Below are 22,574 nucleotides of genomic sequence, written 5' to 3' on the forward strand. Positions count from 1 at the left end.
CCTCTACGTCCCACCTCGGAGTTTGAGATCATCTGGGGAGGCCCTGCTCTCGACCCCACCACTCTCACAGGTGAGGCTGGTGGGGACGAGAAGCAGAGCCTTCTCAGTGGTGGCCCCCCACCTGTGGAATTCACTCCCGGGGGAAATCAGAACAGCACCAACCCTCCTCTCCTTCAGGAGGAGGGTGAAGACATGGCTGTGGAACCAGGCCTTTGGGCAATCAGGCAATTAGACAATGACAACCAAATAAGACAATCAGATGTGTAAGATCGGCAGGATTGTCGAAATGGAACCAAAAACAGATCTTTGAGTTAATGTACACTGATGGGTAGGATTTTATTGGATAATGTTGAATTGTGGGAATTTGTACTGTTATATTTTTGTGATGATTGTTTGTGTAGCAGGCGTCTAAGTGCGCCTTGCAGCTGTAAGCCGCCCTGGGTCCCCTTCGGGGTGAGAAGGGCGGGGTACAAGAACCCCAAATAAATAAATAAATAAAATAAATATGCATCCCAAACTGAAAATTCAAAATAAAAAAGCACTTTACAGGTCAAATAGCCTAGCTGCTTGTATTGAGATATTTGTTACTTATTCATAAGGAATTAAACGTGCAACCTTTTTTTAATGAGTCCCCAAAGTTATTATTTCTCACATAATAATTTTAGGGACTCATAAAAACGTTTCTCTGATTAGATGAGACTTAAATTCTTTCTATTATTCTCTAATTTGAATCAAAATCCAAGATGGAAAATAATTCCACGCTTCCTATCCTCACTTGCCTTAAAAGGACAAATAATTAAATATAATGGGGAAAAACTTCATTTTCCTTGCAATGGCACAGTAGAAAGAGGGAAGATTATTCCTGCTGAATTAATCAGTAGATCAACATTACACAAAACTGATAAAAGCATGGGAAACATAATTCTCCAAAAGATCAGTACAGTTTCTTCAATATGGTACAAAGGTTTCCTTGTTAGTATCAGAAACACAGCATTTTTACAAACTATTTCCTAAAGCAATTTCTTCAGGAAGATCTGGACTTTTATTTAACCTGAAAAGCTACCAGGAATCTAAAGAATATGTTCCTAAAATATCTCTTTTTTATCATACAGGTCCACCAAAAGCTTTTTGAATTAGCACATTTCTTCATCCACTCCACAGTGGCTCACAGTATGAAGTTTATTTCCAATATCTTTCAACTTCCTAAGCAATGGTAGATATTTCTTAGGGCAAGTTTAACATTATTATGCAACATAAAACCCTGCCGCAAGTCTGTTTCTATACAGAATTCACAGTGCGGTTTATGAGTGATAAAGCCCTATAGAGTTTGGTTCCTGGGGATATTCTGTATCTTCTCATATAAGATCCTGGCTGGTCCGTAAGATTTTCAGGATAGGCCTTTCTTTCAATTTCACAATGTTTTGTATTTGGATCCTAGCTTTGGAGAAATGGCAGGACAAAAATCCCTGGTTCCCAACATGGGGCATATGCTCCACAGGGGGGCAATTTGATTTTTAAGAGGGGCAATTCAAGATTGAGTTATTAACAGTGCATTTTTTGTATTTCCTGTGGGTCTAGGGGCCTCATATACAATATAGGCAGTCCCCAAGTTACAGACGATAGATTCTGTAGGTTTGTCCTTAAGTTAAATTTTGTTCGTAAGTCAAAAAAGGTACATTTTAAAAGTACAACTTCAGCCATGCATTGGATAGGATATGTTTGTTTTGCTGTCTGCACCCCTGTTCAGAGGATTTCACCTCACTTTCTGTCTCTGTGATAATTGGATTTTGAAAAAAATGGCTTCTTGTGGAAACAAGGATTGGTGATAAAAATTCAGTGGCGACACCTTTTCCTCATAACTCTTCTAGAAGTAAATTTCCCTTCTGAGGAATAGATTTCTCTCACTTCCTGTTGTCACATCCCCACTCTTAACTATGAGTCACTTGTAAGTCAGCTGTTTGTAACTTGGGGATGGCCTGTATATAAATATATATTGCGACATAAAATATATTTAAAATTAAAATCAAAATGTACATGGTCAGCTGGTGACAATGGAGAAGGGGAAACAATTTTGTCAGTGGTGGAAGTTCTTTCCTTTGAGGTTTTTAAACAGAGGCTTGATGGCCATATGTCAGGGGTGATTTGATTGTGTTTCTCCTGTGTAGCAGGGGGTTAGACTAAATGACTCTGATTCCTCCTCAATATTTCAACTGTCTTTTTGTTCTTGTATTTTTTTTCTTTCATTGACGCTATGTTCTTTGGAAGCTTGTGGCCTTTTAGGCTTCCTTCACCATGAATTTAAGCCTTTAACTTAAGAATCTTCATCAAATAAAGATGATTCCAAGTCAAATGATATAGTAAAACTGATGAGTTAGGATGAGGAAAGAATTTCTCACTATACAGTTAACCCTCCATAATCATGGATTCTGGATCCACAAATTCAATCATGCATGCCTTGAAAATATCACGACCACTCCCCCAAAACAAAGAAATCCAAAAGGCAATCAATTTCCATTGTATTTAAGGGACATCATTTTAATGTGCCATTGTATATAGTTGGAGTTAAGCATTAATTGATTATGATATTCATGTTGGGCCCTAGAACCAAACCCCAGTGGATATCAATGCCTACTATATATAGAGGCTAAAAAACATTTAAGTTTGCATCTAAAGAATTCCAAGAATCACAACATATACTTTATAATTTACTACAAGACTAAGGTCAGGAGTGTATTTTTATACAAGGGAGACTACAAGGGAGACTGGTTGATAAAGGAAAGATGAAAACTGTATTAACAAGTTCACCTTATGTATTTATAATAAATTTCACTGACATCACACTGGCAATTTAGATGCAATAAACGTTGAAGCCTTTGGTATTATTTTCCTCTACCACACTATAAATATTTGGATTCCTGGCAAGTTCTTCTCACATACCAGAGCCCATGGTGAATTCCAACAATGTGGTTAAGTGCAACTAAAACTAGAAAAAGCAGCTTCAGAGATAATTCAAGTTCCTTTGTTCTTATTATGGCATTAATTTGAAACATAGCTGTCTAGTTATGTTATTTCCCAAATTATTAAATGTCTATTGACACAAAACAACTAATACACAAAATCCAGAACAGTGTGATGAGGAGTAGATTTTGAATGTGCATTTCCCACATTCAATCATCAATGTGAGCAAAACATACTGCCTATGGTCAAAATACCACATAGATTTGGAGGCATGACTTCCCTAACAATACGATCTACCTGATTCTCTGAGTTGACATTTTTATTCTATTAATGAGAAAGTGGACGATAGAGTATTGAAGAAAGATTTCATTTGATTATATTTTCAAAACACAAGGTGCTAGGTCACTCTGCCCCACATTTGTTCTCTTTAAAAAACAAAGAAAGGAAGAAAGGAAGAAAGGAAGAAAGGAAGAAAGGAAGAAAGAAAGAAAGAAAGAAAAACAAAAAAACTGTCAAAATAACTGAGTTCTTAACTTGGCTGTAACCAATCTTCAGTTTATGAGCTGCCAATTTAAGACTTAAAAACTGGACTGAACAGTAAGCTTGCCCTATGTGTTACTGTTTATAAGTAGGCTTACCAACAACAAGGCCCTTTGTCAAAGAAGGCTAGATATAATGTAGTACTTTCTAAACTTGATTTTTTCTGAATCTAAATCTGCTCAAGTTGTTCTGTAATTGCTTACTTTTCTTGGAGATTCTGGAAAAAAATGTCAGTTCCTGCCAGATTTTTTTCTTTCTCCATTAGGTTTTAGGGTGCATCTGCTAATTACTGTAGGTTAACAACACTTTACTGCCATGATTCAATACAATGGAAGTTTACTGAAGCACTAACACTAATTGTCAGAGAAGTCTAAAGAAACTACAACTCCCACAATTCCATAGCACTAGGCCATGACAATTAAAGTTGTTTCAAACCAAATTAATGCTACAGAATAGATGAACCTTTACTGAAAAGATGAATTAGAATGGAGATGTTACTATGAGTAAAAATGGTCAGGATTATTGCCAATATTTCTGCACGTTGACATTGGAGGCCCATTTATATGATGCACAAAGGATGTGATGATGGTCTGAAAGATTCCGAGAGATTATCCTCCTGTGTATTAGCTTCCTTAACTATGCCTAGTTGATGAATTATTATATATGTTTAGCTGTTATATTCATGGGTTGTTAGATGATTAAATAAGTGGGTAACTTTGAGAACAGAAAAAAACATCCTAATTGTAAGAGCTATACAACAACAGAATGGACTACCTCAGAAAGAGTGGGTCCTGTTTCACTGGAGATCCTTCAACAGAGATTGATGACTATCTTTAGATGGTCTATATGTAAATGAGGTCCTTGATCATAAGTGATTCCAGGCTGTAAGTTCAGTATCAGCACTTTTGATATGAAAGTAGTAGCTGGGCTTGAAAACCAACAATTTCTCATTGAAGATAAATGGAAAAGAATGTTCCTGAAGGAAAACTCCTATACAGAGAACTCCTATAAACTCTTAGGTTATTGTATTCCAGACCAGAGTGCAGTTCAAACAAAAGTTTAATCTCAAAATGATCAGGATTAATTTTCACAAATCATGGTAGCTTTTGACATGCATATTCCACCATGTGGCAAGATTTACCACACTGGCTAGTAGATTTAAACCTATAGTTCAAAAAAGTAACTTGTTCAATCTCTGGGTTCTTTCATTAGTTTATCAAGTGACCAATATTACAGTTTTCTGAAAGTGCTCTGTGGCAGTTCCTCCAACATTTCAAATTACAAGGGTCTGGTATGTACCGTAACCACAACAGAATAAGGATACTGAAAAGAGAAACATAGGTAACATTTCAATAGTGTAACTTTGGGGAGGAAATGTGAAATACAAATGTAATACATAAAGGCACACAATGAAGCCCAAAGGAAGCAGCAAACAGGCAAGAAATAACTTGCTTAAATAACTTGGAGGTAAACTGAAATAGCATGCCCTAAATGTCACAACCAAAGTAGAACCATTGAACGAAATGTTGAATGGTAAATCAACATTTAGGTAAAACCTATTGATTCAATGGGAATATTTTCACTAGGACTAAAATGCTGTGTCCATGTGAGAGAGGGAAAACATCCCATAAATGTTGAATAAAAAAGAGACAAATATCAGGATGTCATGTCATGAAGAAAACTACAAGGTATTTATGGGGCAAAAATGTTCAAATCATTAACACATGCTTTCTTAATATGTATAATATAGTAGAATCCAAGTGTGAAATAATCTACATAAAGCCACACTAGCACAAATATTATTAAATCTATTGGTTAGTTTTTCTGTCAAATAAATGCTATGCTGCTTTGCAATATGCTCTAATATATTACTTTGCCAGAATAAATCCTACATAGTTCTTGTAAAAATAAGCTATGCTCTCCCCATTTCTACAAAGAATGTATTCATGGGTAGCCATCTATGTATATTTAATATATTTCCATGTCATCAGGCATTGCTGAATAATTAGTTCCTGGAACTTGTACTCAGCTCAAGCAGTGAAACTGAAGATGATCATATGTATCGGTAAGTTTCCATTCAACAGATGAGATGCTGTTCCACTGCTGTGTTTCCTTGATTTGCTAAGTAACATTCTTAAAGAAATCAAGTAAATAAAAGGAAACGTTTAATTGTTACAGATATATCAGACCACAAAAGACATCAATAAATTAACAGCTAAGCTTTATACTTCTCATGCAATTTTTCCAGTGTGTTTTATTACTGGCATTTCACGATCCAGAATAAAGGTGGGAAACCACTAGCCCTAGGGGCAGACACAGCCTATAGAGCTATTGAATTTGCTTTACAGCCTCCTTCCACACAGGAATTTGCAGGAATTAGATTGGCCAAAAATAAAACCAAACTAAAATTCCACCACTCTTCCATTTTCCCCGATGTTAGCATTGCATTCCTTCTGAATTCTGAGGAATACTTGTCACTTTGCCTTTTTTCCTTTTAAGAGTAAGGATACAGTCCTCTTCGGGTAGTAAGTACAACATAAAAGAGGGCCTCAAGATGATTAACGTCTGGTACTCTAGTTGTGGCATACACAATGCCAGGAAATTAATCTTTTATCTCCCTTAAAGGGTACCACTGACACAAACTGAATTTGCAAAACACATTCCATTGAACTCCCTGTAATTCTGGGAAGGAGGAAGTCCAGACTGAGATGTAGTTTTGTGGGGAACTCCTGATGCCTGAGTGAAGATATACTACAAGATCTTGGAGGGTCACATCGCTTGTCACATGCATCCCTCAATTATTTTTTAAAGAAACCTACTAGGTGAAACAAATCTTCACCAAAATGTTATGTATTCTCAGCCTTCAACAGAAGTGATAAAATATGGAGATGATGACCTGTTTGCATCAGAAAAAGGGCTTTAGGTCATCCGAGGGCTTATGAAAAAAATGATGGCTTCATTAGTACTATTGTCCGGTTGTTGTATTTAAGAGCAAAATACAAAGTTGAAGCAATATTGAATGTGAATGTTCCTTGCCCTTTTTATTTGCCTGGAGACTACCACAATCTCTTGAAAACCGCATGTATATTTCATAGTCATTCTACACATGCTATAGTTTCAAATGGAAAGTTAGCATTAAGTGGATTGGCATTTACACTTAGTTTTCCAGTGGTATGGGTATATAAATAATGCAACGGAAGCAGGATATCCTTCAAGTACATTGGTCAAAGAAAAAGGTTTGCATTAGCATTACAATGAGTATTGTTCACCAATAAGAATATATGTCGTGGTTAGAAAAATAAGTGATTGCTTTTTGGCATTTAATCATATCAGAAAGCCAATGAGTCAGTGGCTTTTAATGCTTTCCTTACATCATTTTCCCCTCCTCTATGTTGTGCAAAAACTAGCTTTCTCAAATACTTGCACTTATAACTGGCTATTTTTAGCACACTTCATCCTGAATCAGAAAATCATAGTTACCAGGTTGGCTTAACCTAAATGTAAAGAAATTCTTTTTCTGTATTTTTAAAACATTAGCTAGAAAAAATTGTCAAATTACAAGAATCAGAAAATGCTGACAAAGATGTGACATGATCTGCCCTCCCTCATTTTTCCTAATGAATTGTGTGGAGTTTTTTTTTTAAGTTAAAAAAATTAGGGTAGGCCTGCTTACACCAGCTCAGTTTCTTACAATTATATGTATAAATTTGACTGGTTCCAAAAAATAAATTCTGCTTTGTCAGCTATGCTGAAGCAGACCAAACTAATGTGGTTTGCAGAAGCTGCTGGTTTCTGGCAAGGCTGATCAACAAAGAAAACCGAGATTCTCTGAACATATATATGGATGAAAATAATTAAGGGACAGAATTGGGCTATATGGAGAAGATGGAATCATAATCACTGGCAGCCAAGCTTTGTGTAAGGAATAATAATAATAATAATAATAATAATAATAATAATAATTGTACACTGCCCTATCTCCTCAGGGGCAACTCATAAAAACCATATACAATTCATTACACTACAATCAAGTAATCAGATTTCTTCTAATGTGCTATTTTCTTCAACACAACATATCCATATACTGGAGTTTTTCCATCTTTACCTCCATTTCTGTTGCGTGTCTTTGTAGTCTATAGAAGAGGCTGGAAAAGACTACAGAAAATTTGTAATTTGAAAGATGAAATTTCAGTTTGGCCTTATTGTGATGTTTCCCAGAATAGTTTTCAAGTTAGAAATTTATATACCATAAAATGCATTATTTTGCTCTATTATACCATATTTTAAATTTAAGCACTGGAATATTATTTGTAGCATATCACAATAAAGGCTCTTCTTTGGACTCTTAAATTCTTTCTATGCTCTCCTAGTTCAAGGAAAACAAATGCATTAAAGATTAAATGCACACTCATCATCATGTAATCCCCTCTGCAATGAGGTCAAGTGGAGCTGGATCTGTATGTTCTATGAGTGATCTGTGCTACATAAAAGTTTCCTTGAAGGAGTCTGTTAAGCATATAAAATGCCTTATACCAAGCTAAACAGTGATAAATCAAGCAGAGTACTGGCTAAATTAACATGCTTCTAAAGCTTCAAGTCGAGGTCTTTGCAAGTCCCGACACTGAATATTCTTAAAGGGAAAATGCACATCATTGTTCTTGGGACAGTGTACACATAATGCACGTGTTTTATATCTCTTACCCCTCTCTTTCATAGGATCTTGCCAACTAATATACAGAATGATGCTAACTCAAAATAAATGTAAGAAACACCGTGAGACATGACTGGGCTATAATTTCTTATGTGGATAATAGTGAGGATCTCGGTATGTGCATCCACTGGGTTAAGATGAAATTGCCTCAACTCATCCCTCGATTTCTTTTTATGTTTAGCTGAGTTATATATTTTACAAACAATGCTGATGGTGTCAGAACTGATATTACTAACTATGTTTCTATACACCACCAATACTGGAAAGTCCACTATTTATTTACTGTATTTATATACCATCTTTCTCACCCGGGGGGACGGGGGGACGGGACTCAAGGTGGTTTACAACGTATGTATAAACTATATGCTGGGATATCAGTTCTCATGAAAAGTTTATTACATGGCTCACTCACAAAGAAAACTGCCCAGTTGTGGGCCTCTGATGCCCCCCCCCCAAAAAAAAACTTGGAAAAAGAAAGTGATGCTTCTAATAGTAGTTGGTTTTGGGGGGGGGGGGGGCAAAGAAATGAACACTTGTTTTGTTTTCCAATAATTGTATCTTTTTAAAGAGTTCTGATTCTACTAAGACATTTTCCCAAGCATCTCTGCTCTGTATATTTTGACTTTTCAACTTTGGTTGAAAACCCATAGCAACATTCAGCCAAAATAAATATGCCAATGTTCTCAAAAGCTATTCAGTAAAATCCAGCAACTGACTGCCAGACGAACAAATGTGAGTCACATAAAAACATAGCCCAAAATATGTGCACTATGCGAATATATGGTAGGACAGAAGAATAGGAACTCCCACATAGGAAGCACATATGGTCTCCTCAGTGGAAATTCTGAAGCTTACATAATACATAATAAATACATCCAAAACTGTTTCAGTATAGATAACTAAAACAACTAAAGAGAATCGAAATCTCAAAGAAAAATACAGCAAATGATCGTGCAGAAAAATTTAAGATTTCTGAATTAGGATTCGTTAGCTATTGTATAACCGATCTATAGAGTGCATTTGAGAATCTATATTAGCAAAAACATACCGAATTTGCATAACTATCCTCTAGGGGACAGTGTTGTTCTTATTGAACAGAAACACCATTCTGAATGCATTTTAAAGTGAGATTTTAACTGAGAAAAGTAAAACTATTTTTAAACAATCCTACACATGACGAGAGGTTGAAGTCTACACATCTGCAGAAAACAAGATTTTTAATTTTTTAATTTATAGGCTCAGATTGCAAATAGAAATTGTCCACCATGCACCTTTATAATTGAAATCTGAGTACAGTTCTAAAGGTGTATGGTGTACACAAAACATTTCTAAGGCAGACTACAGTGCTCACAAACAGGCAGGATATTTATTCAAACTTTTATTCATTGTACAATTTTAGTTGTCCTCTAACCAGTGGAAGCTTTCACAGCCCCATACAGTGCTAGCAATAGTAACTAGTGGTTAGTAACTTCATCTTCTTGTGCTCACTGTCTTACAAATTATAGCATGCAGGTTCTTTTTAGAAAAATGACTTTCTAAACATTTCACTGTAGTTTCAGCAAGATCCTACCATATAATAACAATTCTAAAACTTCCTGGGTCAAAAACAAATGCTCCATGTTCACTTGTGTAAACCATAACTCCAACATTTGAAAAGGTGAGTAATAGCAGTGCATTCGTCTTTTCAAATTGAGTTACTCTTGTCATGAATCTCTTTTATTTGAAATTATCACCTACTAGAATCTCAAGGCTTTCCATAACTTTATAATGTATCTCTTTAATTGGATAATAACCTGCATACTGTCAAGGATTCTGCTACCCTCAGACAAAAGGAACCACAGAAAATATGAAATATGATCTGAGCAAAACAGAGGAGAGGGTTGTATAATCTTTCCGTCTCTCTCTCTCTTTTGTTGCTTAAAATCCCTATGATGTAAAGGAGAAGAAAAGTCTTAATAGGTAAATAAGCTGGCTCCGGATAGACTCATAGAATCATAGGGTTGGAATTGAACACATGGGCCATCTAGTTCAACCGCTTGCTATGCAAGAAAAGCACAATCAAATTTCTCCTGAGAGATAGCCATCCAGCCTCTGTTTAAAACCCTCCGAAGAAGGAGCTTCCACCACACTCTGAGGAAGTGAGTTCCACTGTTGAACATCTCTTAGTCAGTTAGTTCTTCCAAATGTTCAAGTGGCATTTCCTTTCCTCTAATTTGAACCCATCGTTCTGAGTTCTATTCTCCAGGGCAACAGAAACAAGTATCCTCCTTCCTTATTACATCTTTTCAAATATTTACACATGGGTATCATGGCTCCTCTCAACCTTCTCTTCTGCAGGCTAAACATAGCTCTTTAAGCCTCTCCTCTTAGAGCATGGTCTCCAGTCCTCTGATCATTTTAGTCTCCCTCCTCTAGACAAATTCCAGTTTGTCAGTGGTGCCCAGAATTGGAAACTGTGTTCCAGGAGTCATGAAGTTTCCAACAAGGTCAAATGTGGAAAAGAAAGTGCTGTGTGTGCTTGGAAACCGTTTGGGTGTAATAGGGACTGCATGCACACCATCTCTGAGAAAGTGTAACCACCTACACAACTATATGCTAGCATTGTGCTTCAAAAGGATTCTGGATACAGACTACAACACACAAATATTTTCTCAGCATCCTCATATGTAGGTCAGTTCAATCTTGAAAGTCTTTGTAGAAGCCGAATATTTTCTCAATGTAAAAATACTACTGGAATAGCCAACACTTTGCTCTATTTTTATGGTAAAAAATACAAAGACTGCTTTATTTATTTATTTATTATTTGAACTTATATGCCGCCACTCCCCTGGGGCTCGGAGCGGCTTACAAGAATGGCTAAAATCTAAAAAAAATTAAAAAGCAATTTAAAACAATTTAAACACAGCAGTATCAAACATTAAAAGCCTGTCGAAACAGGTATGTCTTACATGCCCTGCGGAAAGCTGGTAAGTCCCGCAAGGCACGGACTTCAGGTGGCAGAGTATTCCAGAGTGATGGTGCCACTGCTGTGAAGGCTCTGCATCTGGTTGCTGTTAGACGCAAGGTCTTGACACTGGGGACTTCCAATAGATCTTGGTCCTCAGAACGGAGGGATCTCTGGGGTTGGTAGGGGGTGAGGCGGTCCCTCAGATACATCGCCCCAGACCATGCAAGGCCTTAAGAGTGAGTACCATCACTTTGAAAGTGATCCGGTGCTCAATTGGTAAACAATGCAGCTGTAGTAAGATTGGTGTTATGTGGCATCTCATCGGAATTCCCGCAAGAAGCTGAGGAGCTGCATTTTGTACCAACTTGAGCTTCCGGATCACCGACAGAGGAAGGCCAATGTAGAGGGCATTACAGTAGTCCAGTCTTGAGATGACCGTGGCCTGGATCACCGTAGCTAGGTCGTCCCTGGACAGGTAGGGGGCCAGCCGTCTAGCCTGCCGCAGATGAAAAAAGGCGGTTCTGCTAATGGCGGAGACCTGGGCCTCCATTGTCAGCAGAGGGTCCAAAAGGACTCCCAGACTCTTTACCAATGATGACGGGCGTAATGCCCGGTCAACCCAGCCATAGGATCTCTGTCTTTGCTGGATTCACCCTCAACTTGCTGGCACGCAGCCATCCAGTAACGGCCTCAAGGCACTGATGGAAACAATAGGGTACAGAATCCGGTCGGCCTTCCATCTTCCATTTGCTGGCAAAGGAATGCTGGCAAAACAAGTATGTATTTATGTTCTACATTAACTATGGAGTAAAAATTATTCTGTAAGTTTCTTAGTCCGCTAAGATCTAGTCAATATCAATTTCTAAGTTCCTAAGTAAAATAAACATGTTGATTCTAAACATAAAACCAAGCGAATACACATGTTCTAGTATGCTACTTATAACACACTGCTGCATGTACAGTTCAAACAAAGAGGATGGAGATATGTGGTTGTAAAATGCAAGTACCTTTATGGGGATCAACATTCTGTTCACTTCCTGTCCTGACCCATTTTCCTCTTCTGTGCTAATCTTAACTCTGTACAATAGAGCATATGGACAAATAGGCCTCACCTGAGTAGAAATGCTGATCAGACAGGTTTTTTCATAGGCCATCATGCCCAGTTCTATGCAATCACTTTCCCTCAATTCTTTTTCTTTTCTTCTGGTACAAGGATAAATTGGAATCATAACCTGCTAGGAAATTTATATGTAAGAATGCTAAAATGTGAACAGGTCTTTTATGCAACTGCCCTCTCATCATTTCTTTCTTTAGACTCTCTACTACAGGGAAGACAGAAGCAGCAAATACCAAGCTCTTCATTTCCTTTAAATAATTGAATGGAATATAGGACATTGCTGCAGCCGTGCGCCAAACCACCAATTCCAGCTCATGGGTAATAGCAGAGTCGACTGAGCCAATATATGCTTTGATTATACAAAAAGCAGAATGTTATTAAGAGTCCTGGTTCTACATGCAGAGTCTATATTTGGATCCATTACAAAACCAGGGTTTTCTCAATACACTCTCAAATGAATTCAAATACAGGACCATCAACTCTGTTGCTTTTAATTATTTCATAGTTTAATTTAATTAGCTAGTTAATAAATGTGATTCAAGAACAGCATACACAGGGTGGTTTTGATGACTTGCTTAAAAGTATTTAATCCTCTTTACAGTACTTTTATTTTCCAAAAGTAGCAAGAGAGAGGATAAAACAGCACGTCAAACTTTGAATACTGGTAAAAGGTAAACACACTTATATTCTCCACTGTCTTTTGCCACTACTTTGGCAGCACTTGGAGGAAGAAAACTATATCAGGCAAAGCAGCACTTCAGAAAGTGAGTGAGAATGAAGACTAAATGGCAGAGGATGCCCTAAATTGTTACCTCTTAGGTCCTTATGTCTGAAGTTTTTGCTGGACATGGGTTAAGCATTTACAAGGTAGCTGTGCTGAAGAGAAATAAATGATTTCTCAATAGAATTCTGATACTTAAGTATGCACCAGCAATAATGCACTGAGAAGAAAAAAAATCAACATTTTATCTTAGTGAACATTAGTTCTGCTAGTGTCCACACAAAAAGGTGAGCAAAGCCTTTTGTGGAGGATACTATTGCAGATTCTTCCTTAGTATTCATATTGTTCAAATAAGGCATTTTGATATAAAAGGTAATTCATTCTGCAGACAGCCCACAGATTAATCAGAGTTCTTGACAATTAAAATTAATTTTTGCAAAGTTAAAAAAGCAATTAAACTTCCTGTGACATTTCCCCCCTTCACCACTGACCTATTTTGGAGCTATATAATGTACTTATGCCTGAAGGGGGATGCATTTCAGCCTGAGGAATGGAAATCTGCCCTGCACCAAACTTTATTTACAGTAGTGCAAGAGGCATTTAAATGTGTAATCCATGCACAAGGGGGAGAAGGTCTGCAGTAATACAGCCGTGATATTAAAAGCTTCACCATAACATCAAATTTAACTTTCTCAATATTCTTAACGCTGTCATTGATTTTCACTCATGTAAACAGTAGCCAAAACTTGCTTTCATTCATCAGGCTAAACTGCTTTCAAAAGAGCAACATGGAATAAAAGAATCAATTTGCCTGACATTTACCACACTTATATGATGCAGCTTTTTGTGAAATTGATGATGACCAATTTGCATTACTAGTTTGTGGTGTTACATTTTAAAGAGTTACTTTGTTGTTGTTTCCTCATTGGCAAACCAAAATGCACAAGACACATCATGCAAGCTTTTGAAGCTTCACTGGCTTCTTCATCAGGTTTTTTTTTAAAAAAATCCTTCAGGTGAAGGAAAATGAAGGTCCTGTAATCATATCAGATTTTTTTTTGTTGTTCAGTTAGTTTCACCACAGAGGACTGGCTTCTACCTACATCATGATTCCTGCAGAACAACTGGCAGAAACAACTGATATGAAATATAGGCCTCCGACTACAACATCACAACTTTTCATGTCTTTATGATTTTGTAACATCTTTTATCTGATGAAGAAGCCAAAGGAGCTTCAAATGCTTGCATGGAATGTTTTCAGCATTCTGGTTGGCCAATAACCTACATTCATTGGACAGTTTTGTATTATTTTGCTGCATAACAAATGTAGCTATCCATAAACATGCCTATTGTTATTTGTTAGTGCCAGATACGGGGAACAGGATGTCACTCCAGAGACTTCCCAGAAGCACAGATGTCTTCTGATGTCTATAGTACAAAAGCTTTTAAAGTCTATTTGCTACAGAGTTGCAGGCAGGAATATGGGCTCATTGTAGACCATTCAGAAGACTCGTTTATTATGCTCACATTTAACCTCTCAACAAAAACAATAATCTTGGATTGAAAACTGGCTGAACAACTTGACCTGAATACATGCCCTGCCAAGGCTTAATCAGACAAGGCCAGATTCTTCGGCTATGTCTGCAATTTAGATCAACTCTCTTTTGTTTGTCGTTCACTTGTGCTTTCCAGTCTTATAATAGTATCCTATCGATAAATCCTTGTCAGGTCCTCCTTGAAGATTTCTTGCCAGAACAATTAACTTTCCCTCTGTATTGTGTAGACTGGCTTCATTTCAAAAAGTACATTACAAATAGCCAATATATTATTTCCTCATGAAGACTCTAGTGCTGAATTTCACATAATACTGAATGAAGTAAAAAAGGAAATACACTGTTCTGAATAATGAAAACAGAAAAGGGACTTTTTTTTTCAGTGAGGGTTTGACAGTTTCTATTCATTTATGTTGATAAAGCCAGGCAAGTTTGGGAAGCTGTCACTAATGAAACCATTTTCAGTAGCATATAGCATCAAGAAAATTAATGTCTGTGACTGGAATTCTGTTGGCTTGGCTCAAGTAAAGTAGATCCATTCAATCAACTGTCAAATCAACACAGAAATAAAACTGGTTGCTCAACGGCTCTACTCTAGTTCATACCAACAGCAGAATTTAGATACACAAAACACTGAGAACAGATACAATGGCTACATTCTAACAATATAAATAATATATATATTTAAAGACACCAAGATTTTTAGTATATAAATTAAGTCCAGGAACCTGCGAAGAACTGGAGACTGATCTAAAAACACCAGAATTTTCCATAAGCTTCTTTCATATATTGGAAACAGATACACTAGGTATCTGTAAGTGAAAATTAAAGAAGCTGTGAAGGTTGTTCCATTTTACCAAGAATTGTTCAGTAAATTTACAACATCTTTACTCTTCATTCTAGTCTTTAGGCTTACTAGCAGGTCATCTATACTGCCAATTTGGGCATTACATATTTATTTTTCACATATCGGTCTTTATTTTATAGGTTCTTACTCTCATGCTGATAAAAAGAAAACAAGAATCTCTGAGCTGTGTGTACACATGTGGGCACAGTTAGCAGAAATCAATTTGAGACCACAATTAGGCAAGGCAGGGAATAATAATGAAAATAACTGATCACTTGATTCCAGCACAGGAGCAACTTTTTTTCTTCCTCTCTTTTCTATGTCTTGTGGGGAAAATGCAATGCTGATCAAATTAGGATTGTAAGATTTAATATTAATGTTGGGCAGATCAATCTGTACAAAGTAATCAATGGTCAACTAAATTCCTTTCTTGGAATCAGTTATTTTCAGATTACAAGAAGATAAAATAATGATCTAAGAGTCATTACCGTCTCTTAATCGTTCCACTATAAAAGTGAAGCCTGTAGTTCTTGGGTGCAAGACATACTCATATTTCTGAAGTCCATTCTTTTCAGCAAATGCATTACTGCGGGCTTTGGTGTTGTCTATAAAGATAAGGGCATGAAAAACACTGATTAAAATCAGCAGAATGACTAAGCTTTAGAACATTTTAGCGACACAGAACATCAGAGGACCAAGGGATCAAGGAGATTATAAGAGAGCGCTTTTCTTTAGATTAATAATGCCATGAAATACTTGTTGTGCTGTCTTACATAAACATATAAAATCTGTATTCATCACATTCAGTTCTTATTGTGCAAAGCAGAAGTGCTAAAGACAGACTGGCAAGAGTCAACAGAAGAGTCTTGCAACAAAGCTAACATATATTGGGCATAGTCCCAGGGTTACCAACAACAGTCCCAAAAGTAAACTGAATGCCCTATGCAGAATGCTGCCCTGGGAACCTAAAATAAAATTCTAGTTAGTGCACAAGTTGGCAGCTCTCTGTCAAGTACAAAGAAATACAAGCATCTAGGAAGAAGCCACAGAGGTAACAGTCAAGGGGGAAAAATCAGAACCAGCAGTTTCCATGGCTCAAAAGGCATTGATATCATGACGTGAAATCTACCTAGACTTCCACAGATGAGTTCCTAAACAGGTCTGTCAGTGAGGCCGCAACTGTTTACCCAACTGGTAAGACTATATAGGGTTAATCTACACTGACTATATAATGCAGTGTAAAGCTAGCATCAAATCATGTTGGTTACAAAACACATGCCACCAAAGTGTGCTTCAGTGCAGGTTAAATAGTTTAAAATGCATGAATCCAAGTCAGGGAAAGTCTGTGGAGAATGTGAAGCGCATTGTAGAAACCTGCAGTTAGAGGCTGACAAAAAATACGGGCACAGCTGGACAGAAGGAGAACAAGTGACTCACTGGGATGTGGAATTGAGTACTTCCACTACTGGCTTTCCCTTTTTGTTTCCTTTTTATGTGATCCAGAGCACTGATGCATACCTCAGAAGGAATTGGGGGTGAGGGTGGGAACCACATTCTCGGAATGGATGGACATGTGAGTGGATGGGCATGTGTGCATGTGAAGTGGTGGGCAGATGGGTGAGTGAATGGAAGGGAACACTAAGTGGGGAGGCTGTCTAAAACAGGGGTGTGATTATTATGTGAGCAATCATAAAGTAACAAAACAAAGATCCCAAAAGAGTAGCAGGAATATTATGTGATGAAATCCAAAGATAGTATTTGAATTCAATGGTTCACAAAGCATTTACTAGATGTAACACACTTTATTAAATATATTCTGGAAAACAGCTTTCAACCATTGTAATTACACAAATCACTGCAAGGAAGCAGCAAATACTGTATTATCAAAAGTGAAAGCATTTTTTCTTTATACGTCAGCCTATGTGAAGGCTTGGACAAATGTCCAGAAGGGTTCTGTTAGAAGGCATTGTTTCAGAATGTTGGCTGTCCGGCCCTCAAAAAATTAAGAAAACCATCAATATAACATAAACATATGTTAAAATGTACTGTGCCTGGCAGGCCTAATATGTATTGTACATTTTCACAGATACCTCATTGTGCCACGATTTTTGTACAAGATAAATAAGCTAAGGTACCTGTTAGATCTGTTCCTTCAGGAAAGAGGAGTAGCTGCAGTGGTTCATGAATGTCACAGAAGTAATCCAGCATTTCTTCAAAATGTTTTTTGTCTTCTTCCCATTTCCTATGAATGAAAATAAAGGCAGCCACCTGCATAGCCCAACCTAGAAGAAGTTAGATATTTTTTTAAAATAAAATTTCCAGGTGTAATTATGCAAAACATTTACTTCGTTTTGTATACATTGTGAATATATTGCTTTAAATGTTTTAATTGTTTTAATGCATTTTATTGTATTTTAAATGTTTTAATTGTACATCGTTTTAAGGCATCAAATAGTTACCTATGTGTAAAGTTGCCTTGAGGTTGAGAAAGGTGGGGTAGCAATGTCGTAAATAAATAAATAAATAAATAAATAAATAAGGCATAAAGAGAACTTTGGTACTGGACAGCATGTGAGATTTGATAATAAACTTAATAATACTGGCACAACTATCTGTACTGTACTGAATTATCTGCTTATTCTAAAACAAAATTTTAATCTTTTGGTAACTTATTTTCACCAGTTCTTCTCACAAACTATGAGGGTTGAATGAAAAGTAATGCCTCCATCTTCGTTACTTGGGTTTGGTTGGGAATATTTTAATAAATCAAACGCAGAAATAATCTTTAGAATGTGTTCTTTAATTACCACTATTCACATTTCCACATAATCACCAGACAATTGGATACATTTCCTTTGGGGTGATACCTTCTGCTGTCAAGAATTCAATGACTGCACGTTGCTTAAGTCGCATTGACCAACTGTCTGCACAGGGTTTCATATTTCGCACATTAACAACACAACTGTTCAATGCTAAGTCTTCCCGCCAAAATGGAACTGTAGAGGAGAGTCTACTGAACAAGTCAGTGCCACCCGCATACCAGTAATGCCATCTGTTGAGGAGTTATGAAGGTAGAGGTATTACTTTTCATTCAACCCCACAGTCAATTAAAAATTCTATTGAAATTATGGCTTACCTAACTGTTGAATGAAAAGAATAACAAAATTACAAGCCATCACAGTCAACCAATTATTATTACAGGCAGTCCACAAGTTACGAACAAGATAGGCTCTGTAGGTTTGTTCTTAAGTTGAATTTGTATGTAAGTTGAAACAGGTACTTATTTAGTGTAACTCTAGTCCTATACAGTTATAGATATACTTATTTATTTATTTATTTGCTTCATTCCTTTCTCACCTCTGTGGGGGGATTCAAAGCAGCTTACACCTCCAGCAAGATTCAATGCCATTTAAAACATAACCATAAACCATACATCCATGTATGCTTTGGATAGCATAAAGAAGGGTTAACATCCCTGTGGTGTATGTTTTGCTGTCTGTTCCATTCAGAAGATTTCACCTCACTTTCTGTGCCTGTGATAATTGGATTTTGAAAAATTTGGCTTGTTGTGGAAACAAGGATGGTGAAAATGTTTCAGTGGAGACATCTTTTCCAATCACTCTTTCAGGAATGACTTTCCCTTCCTAGGGATAGATTTTTCTCACTTGTTTGCAACTTGAGGACTGCCTATATATAAATATACATTGTGACATAACACATTTTAAAAATTAAAATCAAAATATTCCCAGTATTTAACAGGTGATAATGGAGGGGGAGCTATTTCTTAGTGGTGGAAACTCCTTCCTTTGAGGCATTTAAACAGAGGCTAGATGCCCATCTGTTGGGGGTGCTTTGTTTGTGTTTTTCCTGCATGGCAGGGGGTTGGATTAGATTTCTCTCATTTCCCATAGTCTCAGCTTTGTTTTTAACTATGAGTCATTTGTAAATCAGATGTTTGTAACTCGGGGACTGCCTATATGATGATGATGATGACTGTTTTTGGAAGGAGGAGGGTGATTGGGAGGGGGAGGGGTGTGGGGAGAAACAGTGGAAAGGGGATGGATATAAGTAGGGAAAGAGAACGGTACTAATAAGGTGTAAACACCAGGCAACACCAGAAAGGGCAAATGTACATATATTGATTTTTTTTTTCTCTTTATGTGCTAAATTGGATATATACAACCGACACACACACACACACACACACACACACACACACACGGAGTATATGTCACCTTTGGTATCTTCTAAATTTTCCCATGAGGAAAGTGGTTGTGTTTCTGGTTCCCTGGGCAGGGATTCCAGAGTCAAGGGGCAGTTACTGAGAAGCCCCCCTCTCTCGTTCCCATCAATTGGGCTTGAGATAGAGGTGGGACCGAGAGAAGTTTCTCTCCTGAAGACATCAGGGTCCAGGCAGGTTTGTACAAGGAGATGCAGTCAGCTAAATAGCCTGAACCTGAGCCATCTGGGGCTTTAAAGGTCATAACCAGCACTTTGAGTTGTGCCCGGAAACAAGCTATCAGCCAGTGGAGCAGCTGCAACAGAGGTTGTCAGCTCCCTGTAGCCAGCCTGAGTAAGCAACCTGGCTGCAGCTCTTTCGACCAGCTGAAATTTCTGAACACCCTTCAAAGGCAGCCCCATGTAGAGCGTGTTAAAGTAATCTAGACATGTAACTAAGGCATGTACCACCTTGGCCAGGTCCAGCCTCTCAAGGAGCAGTCACAGCTGGTATACAAGTCTTACTTGTACATGGGCCCTCCGAGCCACTGCATATACTCAGACATCCAGGTTCAATGCTGAATCTAAGAGTGTGGAACTGTATCTTCAGGGGGTGTGTAATCCTACCCAGAACAGACTGGGTCCCTGTTCTCGGATCTGGCTTCCGACCAACCAGGAGCAGCTCTATGTTGTCTGGATTGAGTTTCAATTTATTTGCCTTCATCCAGTCCATTACTGTTGACAGACACTGGTTTAAGGTCAGGATTGCTTCACTGACCTTGGGTGAAAAAGAGTTGTAGCGTTGGGTGTCATATAAACATAGGTGGCTCCATGCTCCAAAACTCTGGATAACCTCTCCCAGCAGTCTCATGTATATGTTGAACAGCATGGGGACAAAATGGAACCCTAGGGAACCCCCAGAGGTTAACAGCTCGGGGTTCGAACAAGAATCTCCCGGCATTATCTTCTGGTATGGCCCTCCAGGAAGGGCCGGAGCCAATGTACGACAGTGCCTCCCAGGTTCATCCCAGCAACAGGACCCAGAAGGATACCATGGCCAATGGTATCAAAAGCCACCAAGAGGTCCAGAAGAACCAACAAGGACACATTCTCCCAGTCCAGCTCTCTGTGTAGGTCATCCACCAAGGTTCGACCAAAGCTGGCTATAGAACAGCTGTCTCTGTTCCATACCAGACTGATACCGGATTAAAATCGATCTAGATAATCTGTTTCATCTAGAATAGTGATTCTCATCCTGTGAGTCCCCATATATTTTGGCCTTCAACTCCCAGAAATCCTAACAGCTGGTAAACTGGCTGGGATTTCTGAGAGTTGTAGATAAAAACACCTGGGTACCCACAGAGGTCCACTGATCTAGAAACTCCTGAAGTTTAGAGGCCACCAGATGGTACAGAACTTTGCTCAAAAGGGGAAGGTTGTGTTGCGGTTCGTTAGTTTATATTGAAAATACACAGTAGTCTTCCCAGCTTCAGGCCCCAAGTTGAAAATACACAGAGTATAAAAGAAAAAACGTCTTTACTCTAGTAGTCAACACATGTATTTTATAAAGAAACATACAGTAGCCTTGAAAAACACATTGTTCACATTGTCCATCGCAGAAGGAAAAGAAACTTACAAAACAATGCATTAATCTGCTTCTTTCCAGCAAACCTTGTAGTGTAGTTCCATCTCTGATTACTTCATTTCACCCACTACCTGCATCAAGAAAACTTCACCTGATATACATCCTAATCAGGGAGTGGTTCTTCCTCAACACACATATAAGCTAGAGATGATTCTTGTCAAGACTTACAAAATCATATACTGTAACAGGTTGGACACTGGCTAATATTTGTCCAGAGTTGGCTTTTTAAAATAATGAACTCACAACTTTCCTTAGGCAAGCTGGAATTTTATAAGTCTAGTTGTACAATATTTTTGATTTGCATAACAGGAATGGAAAATGTGCTCAGAAGGCTGCATGCACTTTCATAACTATTTATGGAGGAGCTTCAGCCAGACACAAATGGCTGGCTGAAGCTCCTCCATAAAGCTCAGTGAGAGGAGATGCTTTGGCAACTACTGATATGGAGGCAAACTGAATGTAGGGGATTTCTCTCTGGATTAAGGGGATAATGGGAAGTCACTCACAAGTGTAAGAAGCCTCACACAGTGACTAAGATGAATGGCACACTGGGGAAGGGAGCGGGATACACTGCTGAAAGCAAGCCTGTAAGGACAACAAGCCTGCTATTGCACATTCTTTAATTATCTTTTAATTCAATAGCTCAACTTTACTGGTTATAATTAAGAGGGATCTTCAAGAAGAGAGATTGTAAGGATTATTTTAAGTCTGCACTGTGATGCAAAAAGCTCAACTGGAGGGTAATGTAATTAATAATATGGACAAAGGGTGTATTTCTTTGTTTGGTGACAACAAAGTGGATTATTCCCAAAGACTAAGAGATCTCATGGGAAAAGGCAAAGGGATACATCGTACTCATAGCTGCAACAAAATAACAGATAAACCAAGCGATGTGGCAATGGTACCACGTTTATAGAAGTATAATTAAAATTAACTTCTTGATTATTTAAGAGGTTGCTATATATTACAGCTTTGTTTTCTTTCATGTCAGGAGCGACTTGAGAAACTGCAAGTTGCTTCTGGTGTGAGAGAATTGGCCGTCTGCAAGGACATTGCCCATGGGACTCCCGGATGTTTGATGCTTTACTATCCTTGTGGGAGGCTTCTCTCATGTCCCCGCATGGGGAGCTAGTGCTGGCAGAGGGAGCTCAAACTGCTCTCCCCAGATTGAAACCGCTGACCTGTCAGTAAGCAGTCCCTCCAGCACAAGGATTAACCCATTGTGCCACCGGGGGCTCCTACTATATTAAAGGTGACAATGCTTAAACAAATGAGTAAGTGTTATGTGGAGGAAGATTACATTACTGTCCAGATGAC

General features: G+C 37.9%; 1 protein-coding gene across 2 annotated transcripts in view; it reads right to left on the reverse strand.

The window, feature by feature from the left end:
• The window catches only part of LCLAT1 (lysocardiolipin acyltransferase 1), a 70,275-nt gene that overhangs the window by 26,361 nt on the left and 21,340 nt on the right, over positions 1-22,574 (reverse strand). For both annotated transcript variants that reach the window (XM_060754141.2, XM_060754140.2), the window contains 2 exons: positions 17,530-17,676; positions 15,883-15,999 (listed from right to left, as the gene is read on the reverse strand). In XM_060754141.2, coding sequence (XP_060610124.2) covers positions 15,883-15,999; positions 17,530-17,676 — 264 coding nt within the window. The remainder of the gene's footprint in view (positions 1-15,882; positions 16,000-17,529; positions 17,677-22,574) is intronic.

The sequence above is a fragment of the Anolis sagrei genome, chromosome 1, assembly GCF_037176765.1.
Source record: "Anolis sagrei isolate rAnoSag1 chromosome 1, rAnoSag1.mat, whole genome shotgun sequence".
NCBI lineage: Eukaryota > Metazoa > Chordata > Lepidosauria > Squamata > Dactyloidae > Anolis > Anolis sagrei.